The sequence below is a fragment of the Penaeus japonicus genome, unplaced genomic scaffold (assembly GCF_977035675.1).
Source record: "Penaeus japonicus unplaced genomic scaffold, GWHDUDI00000001_assembly GWHDUDI00000042, whole genome shotgun sequence".
Classification (NCBI taxonomy): Eukaryota; Metazoa; Arthropoda; class Malacostraca; order Decapoda; family Penaeidae; genus Penaeus; species Penaeus japonicus.
Window position 1 is genome coordinate 17,092,700 of NW_028234444.1, and position 7,500 is coordinate 17,100,199.

The 7,500-nt window shown below is 42.7% G+C and overlaps 1 protein-coding gene across 2 annotated transcripts in view; it reads right to left on the reverse strand.

The window, feature by feature from the left end:
• Positions 1–153: 153 nt before the first annotated feature.
• Positions 154–7,500, reverse strand: part of Lcch3 (Ligand-gated chloride channel homolog 3) — a 126,089-nt gene continuing 118,742 nt past the window's right edge. For both annotated transcript variants that reach the window (XM_086535207.1, XM_086535206.1), the window contains exons 6-8: positions 4,170–4,454; positions 1,911–2,247; positions 154–1,165 (exon numbers count right to left, since the gene is read on the reverse strand). In XM_086535207.1, the coding sequence (XP_086391333.1) occupies positions 871–1,165; positions 1,911–2,247; positions 4,170–4,454 (917 nt within the window). In that variant the 3' untranslated portion in view covers positions 154–870. The remainder of the gene's footprint in view (positions 1,166–1,910; positions 2,248–4,169; positions 4,455–7,500) is intronic.

The window sequence follows — 7,500 nt, forward strand, 5'->3', positions numbered from 1 at the left end:
GTAAATCTGGGTTTACGCCCGTACACCTTCTTGACATGGCGACCGAACCACACAACGAACTTTGACACCTTGTTTTGTGTATATATATGTATATATTTCATCTTTTTCTTCACCTTTGTTCATTATATGGATTGCTATGATCTTTGTGAACACTTTATTTTCCTTTCTTTTTTATTCCATGTACCATTATTATCACATGTTTGTCCCCCTGTATAATGAACAAACAACAGGGAGCGTATATGTAAAGTTGAGGGTAAAGTTTCCCAGTCTTTTTTTTTTCCTCTTTATATTTTGCTGGCTACAGGGCGTGAACCTTTTTATGTTAATATGTATATGGATATTCGGTGGGGGGAGGGGGTTAGGGGAGGGGGAAGGGGGTAGTGAGGAGGGGAATGAGGTTATGAGTATATGTATATATATATATATATATAACGGTATGCACATATGTGTGAGTATATATATATCTATGTATATATCTACCTATCTATCCATCTACATAGACATCTACCCATCTATATAGATAGATAAATCGATGTAGATGTAGAAGTAGATGTAGATATAGATATAGATATAGATATATACGTACACGACACACATACTGTACGTAATAATCAAGTACAGCAGATTCCTCCACGGCTGCCACTGTCACGACTCTGACCGACCAGTCCGGAGAAGAAAAAAAACAAATAAAACAAACAAACAGACGAAAACAAAAACACAAAAAAATCAATAGAAGAGGAATGAAACACACAGGTCAATATTTCCTCAAAAAAGTTTTCCTCATCCTTTTTATTCCGTTTTCATTTTCTTTTCTTTCTCTTTCTCTCATCTCCCCCTTTCTTTATTTTATTTTATTTCCTATCCGATCCCTTAGAGGAGGTAAAAGCACCAGTACACTGTATTGAAGAAAATGAACGACAACGGAAACACGACCCGGGAATATTTGTCGATCACGTTGACGTCTTTGATGACTGGCATGGCGCCCTTGATGGCCGAGGCACCCTTCTTCAGCGTGGAGATAACGCGCTTCCTGCTGGGACCCTTGGGGGCGTGGATGCTGGACCGGGTCGGGAAGGAGTAGTTCCGGTTGATGCGGAAAGAGGGCGGGAACTTGAGGTCTTGCAGAGATCCTTCGCTCGAGAAGAACTTGGAGTTGTGGCGTTGCCTGCGGGGATGGAAGGGGGGGGAGGTCATGTGGGGGTTTATGTGCGGGGGGAGAGGCTGTCAGACAGACAGATAGGTAAACGGACTGACAGATATATAGGCATGAAGACAGACGGACATAAATAACTAAACATTGACATGAATACACATATGCATGGAATGCATTATTGCATACACTCACACACATCTTTTTTCTCTTCCTCTTCTCTACTTTTCTCACCTCCCTCCTTATTTCAGCCTTTCCCCCCTCCCCTTCAATCTCCCCCTATCAACTCCCCCTCTACTCCCTCCCCCTTTCCCCAACACCCGATTCACCTCATCCTTATTGAGCGACTTTCTTCTATCTCCCCCTCCTTCTCCCCTTCACCCCTCACCCCTTAGATCCTTCACTTTCCCCTACTGCTTCTTCCCCCATCCCCCTCCCCCCCTCTCCCTACCCTACTTCATTCCCTCTCCCTATTCCATCCCCCAGACTCCCTATCCTCTCCCTCTATCCCCTAGCCTACTTTCCCTACCTCCCTTACCCCCTCCCCCTATCCTCTTCCCCCCTATCCCAACCCAACCCGACCGCGGCATGAACAACATCCTCCTATCCTGCAACTCCCCCTCCCTCCTCCCCTCCCCCTAATCCCCCCCCCACCCCAACCCGACCCCCCCACCCGACAACCCACCTTATCCTAATATCCTGCAAGCTCCCCCTCCCTCCTCCCCCCCCCCCCTAATCCCACCCCCACCCCCCAACCCACCTTATCGACGGTATGGGCGACATCCTAATATCCTGCAGCTCGATAATCTCCTCGTTGGGCGTGAAGCCATCCACTTTGATGGGCGGCGGGGGCGGCGGCGGGTGGTGAGGCGGCTGCTGCTTGTTCTGGCCGTTACTCTCCTTCATCTTCTTCGTCTTCTTCTTCGCCCTCTGGCCCCAATAAGTGTAGTTGACGGCGGCGTACTCGAGCAGGGCGGCGAACACGAACACGAAGCACATCACAAGGTAGATGTCGATGGCCTTGACGTAAGAGATGCGCGGCAGGGAAGAGCGGACGCCCGTGCTGATGGTGGTCATGGTCAGCACGGTGGTGATGCCTGTTTGGGGAAGGGATGGGTTGGGAGGGTGGGTGGGTTGGTGGGTGGGAGGGTGAAGGGTGGGTGGAGGGTGGGAGGTGGGAGGGTGGAATGTGGGTGGAGGGTGGGTGGGTGGGAGGGTGGGTGGGTGGGTATGGTGGGAGGGTTGAGGGTGGGATGGGGTAGAAGGAGAGGGTGGGGGGTATAAAGAGGGGAAGGGGGTAGAAGGAGTGGGTGGGAGGATGGGAATGGGGAGTGGGAGAGTAGAAAGAGGGGGATGGATGAAAGGGGGGAGGGAGTGGTTGAGGGGGTGGGGAGTGGGGGGTAGAAGGAGGGGGATGGATGAAAGGGGGGAGGAAGTGGTTGAGGGGGAGGGAAGTGGTTGAGGAGGAGGGGAGGGGGAACGGTTGAGGGGGAGGGGAGCGTGGTAAGAGGGGTGGTGGGGAATTGAGGAGAGAGAGGAGATGGAAGAGTGGAGGAGAGAAGGGGGGGGGGGGGATAGAGGGTGTGGAGGAGAAAGGGAGTGAGGGGGTTAGTGGGGAGAGAGAGGGAATGGGGGAGTAGAGGTGATGGAGGAGGGAAGAGAGATGGAAAGATAGGTCGGTTGATGGGGAAGGAAGGAGAGGGGGTGAGGGAAAAGGGGAAAAGGGGTTGATAGAGGGGTGACGGGGAGAGGAGATGAGGGGAAATAGGGAGGGGAGAGGAGTATGGGAGAGGTGAGGGTGAGAGAAAGTTAAGGAGGGAGGGAGGGGAAAGAGAGAGAGAGATAAACAGGAAGGAGAGATGAGAAGGGAGGGAGTTGAGGAGAGAGAGAGATGAGGAGGGAGGGAGAGTAATTGGAGAGACAGAGAGGGGAAAGAGGGGAAAGAGAGGGGAAAGATGATGAGTATTGCGGGTTTTCAGAATATTTGATACAACAATAATTATTATAATTTCAAACATTGTGAATTTCTTTTATAACTATATATACATTTATATATCTTTTGATTTACAGTTCATATAGCCCTCTATCTGATGTCCATCTGTCTAACTATTTGCCAATAAATTTATCGATTTATCTATCCATAGTCTCTCTCACTCTTTCTCTCTATTTCTCTCTCTCTCTCTCTTTCTCTCTATATCTACCTTTCTATCTATCTTTCCCTCCCTCCCTCCCCCTCTCTTGCTCTCTCTCTTTCTCTCTTTCTCTCTCTCTCTCTCTCTCTCTCTCTCTCTCTCTCTCTCTCTCTCTCTCTCTCTCTCTCTCTCTCTCTCTCTCTCTCTCTCTCTCTCTCTCCCTCTCCTCCCTTCCTCAAATCCGCCCTCTCTCCCTGCATTTTGCTAACATGTATGTCCATCACATATTCAAGTATGTGATTATGTAATCCCAGGAGCGGACTTATCATGGTGAGGGTGGAAATTAATACTGATATATCGCTCTCCTGAAATGTAAACACTTATTTCTTGTGATCTATGAGCCTGGAAAATTTTCTGTCTGTTGATATAGCTGCAAGTCTTTTTGATAGATAGTGAGCCCAAAGAAGGGTTAAGATGGGGAGGAGGATAACTATGTTACTTCATTTTTTTTTTGAGATGTAAGTAACCACTTGTCTCAATATATCTGTCAAAGTCAGAGTCTCCCTCTTTCTCACACACACATTACCTATCCCATCCTATCCCATCGCCTCCATCCCACCCCAATCCCTCCCCATCCCATCCCATCTCCCTCTCTCCCCATCCCTAATCCCCTCCCCCTCCCACCCTTCCCCCAATCCCCACCCATCCCACCCCTCCCACCTCCCCCTATCCCTTCCCCAACCCCCCTCCCACCCCCTCCCCAATCCCCATCCCACCCCCCTATCCCACCCATCCCCTCCCCCACCCTCATCTCACCCCCCACCCTCCCATCCCCCTCCCACCCTCCCTCCCACCCTAAACCCTCCCCCACCCGTCCCCCTCCTCACCGAGCGCCACCCGAGCGGACGTGGCCTCGTGGTTGATCCAGAAGGACACCCACGACAGCATCACGATCAGGATGCTGGGCAGGTAAGTCTGGAAGACGAAGTAGCCGATGTTCCTCTGCAGGTTGAAGCTGATGGAGAGCCTCCGGTAGACGCCCGTGGCCAGCTCTTCCGTCCGCCCGTTGGCCTCGTAGCCCATGATGGTGAACTGGGGCAGCTCCGCCTCCTCCACGCCCACCACGGGCACGTCCATCCAGTACATCACGACGTCGGTGTCTGTGTAGCCGTCTGTAGGGGGAGGGAGGGGGGAGAGGGGGTTAGTGGAGGCGGAGAGATGCACAGGTGTACGACTGTACGTATATATACACGTGTGTGTGTGTGTGTTTTTCTGTGTGTGTATCGATTTATCTGTTTATATGTATGTATGAATGTATGGATGTATATATGTATGTGTTTAAGTATGTATGTATGTATTTATGTATGTTGTGTATACATATATGTATATATATATATGTATATATATAATACATACATAAATATATATATATATATATATATATATATATATATATATATGTATATATATATGTATATATATAGATATAGATAGATAAATATATATATATATATGTATATATATATATATGTATAGATACATAGATAGATATAGATAAATATATATATATATATATATATATATATATATATATATATATATATATATATATACATACATATATATATATATATATATATATATATATATATATATATATATATATATATATATATATATATATATATATATATATATATGAACAGACAGATAGCTAATAAGAGCGAAGGCCAAAACAAAATATTCCTTAATTAAACCTTATTGAATCAAGACAAGAGTTCTGTAACAAAGTATTTGACTCGATATTTTCCGTTGCCGAAATCCGTCACGATATTAAATTTTTCGAATCCAATATGGCCACTGGAGGAGAATTTGATTTCCTTTCTTGGTATTTGATTCTCCTTATTTGTCTTTTCGTTTCTCTGTAAGATATTTTGATTATTTTTCATTGTTATGATTGTTTTGATAATGATAATGGCATTGGTAATGAAACTAACGATGGTGATGATGATGATAATGGTCTTAATGATGATAATTATAAGGATGATAAAGAGAGAGAGAGAGAGAGAGAGAGAGAGAGAGAGAGAGAGAGAGAGAGAGAGAGAGAGAGAGAGAGAAAGAGAGAGAGAGGAGAGAAAGAGAGAGAGAAAGAGAAAGAGAAAGAGAGAAGGGGAGAGAGAGAGAGAGAGAAAGAGAAAAAAGAGAGAGAAAGAGAGAAAGAGAGAAAGAGAGACAGCAAGAGTGAAGATCTGAACCAAAACAAATAAACACAACCACCCAAAATAAACAAACAAACAAACAAAAACAAAAAACACCACAACCTTTCCACCTCTTTTCCCCCATTTGATAAACCTCTTTTTTTTTCTTTTTTTTCTTTTCATTTTTCCCGCGCGCCAACGGTTCGCGCCCCCGACAAAAGCCGCCATCTTGCCTAACCTTGTTCCGGCTCGTGTTATCATTACAGTTCACCTCACACCCGAAATCCCGTCTTTTGCGGGGGGTGGGGTGGGGGTGGGGGTTGAAGGGGGGGATGGGGGTGGCGATGGTGGAGGGAGATGATTATAAAAACGAGAAAATTTTAATATCAATGTGTGGTGATGGCGATGATGATGATGGATATAATGATAGTGATGATACAATAAAGATAGAATAATGATGAGGAATACAATAATAACGATATTGATAATGATAATATTGAAAACTATAACTGTAACAATGACAGTGAGAATAATAACAATGATAATAATGATAACAATGACAATAATAATCATAACAGTAACAACAATGACAATAACCAGAATAACAACAATGATAATCATAGTCATCATGAGATCACAACATAAAAATAAAGAGGCTGAGGGAAAAAATACAATTCAACTAATTAAAACGCAGGAAGAGAATTGTTGAGTCCTATTTCTAATCACTTTGTGTTTGCTCTCTCTGTCGACACCGAAATTTATGTCTGCCAGTGCTAAGCCGTTTACTCTATTCGTTTTATGTAAAATATGAGAGAAGCAATCAAGTGTCAGTATTGATAAATTGAAAGAAAGATAAAGAACGCGAGAAAAAAAAGAAAAGAAAAGGTATCTTACATCTAATCCCTTTATGCTTGCTCTCTCTATTTCTATCGAATTTCCTTTCGATCAATTCTACGCCATTCATTCAATTCATGATATATAAAACAGAAAATAGAAACCAGTTACGATAAAGTTAAGGAAGCCAAAAAATACGGAGAAGATGGAGACAGAGAGAGAAAGAAAAGGAATACTTTTAAAAAGACATCCTACATTCAGTCACTTTGTGCCTGCTCTCTCTATCTCCACCAACTTTCCTTTCTGATGATTCTTCACATTTCACTCGATTCATGATTTATATAACAAATAAACAATTTATATAACGAAAACAATGACTAAAAATACGAGAAAGAGAGATATTGAAAATATTGGAAAGGCATCTACATTTGATTACTTTTTGCTTACTCTCTATCTCCATCGAGTTTCCTTTCCAGCTCAATCGATTCTGATAAAGTGAAGTAAGAACAAGGAATACGAAAAAGACTAAGAGAAAAAAAGGGTAAAAAAATGTTGAAAAGGCATCCTATATTTAATTACTTTGTGCTTACTCTCTCTATCTCCACCGAATTTCCTTTCTGCCAATTCTACGCCGTTCGCTCCATTCTGCACATTTCACGCATTTCGCTCCGTTTGGCTCGTTCGACGCACTGTATCCTATTTTCCATTTCTCTTCGTATTGATTTATTTCTTATCAAATTTATCGCTCGTTGCTTCTGTCTTGTAGCGATTTTGTTCATTGTGTTTATTAATTGATTTGAAAGTAAAACGGACGATGATATTTGAATAATATATTAGAATCGACGAATAGGAAACGAAAATGAATTAATACATAGAGGAAATTGTAACAAAAGAACAAAGAAAATATGAAATGATAATATTGATATTCCTAATAAAGACAATGATAATACTGATAATGATGCTGATAATAATCTTAAGATAATAATTATGATATTGATAACGATAAAAGTAATAAGAGTAATAATGATAATAATGATAATAATGATAATAATGACCATAACAAAAAAGAAGGATAACAATAATTAAGTGATAATGATAATAATAATCATAATAATAGTAGTAATAATAATAGCAAGAATAGTTGAAAATGATGATGATAAAAATAAAAATAACAATATCAATATAA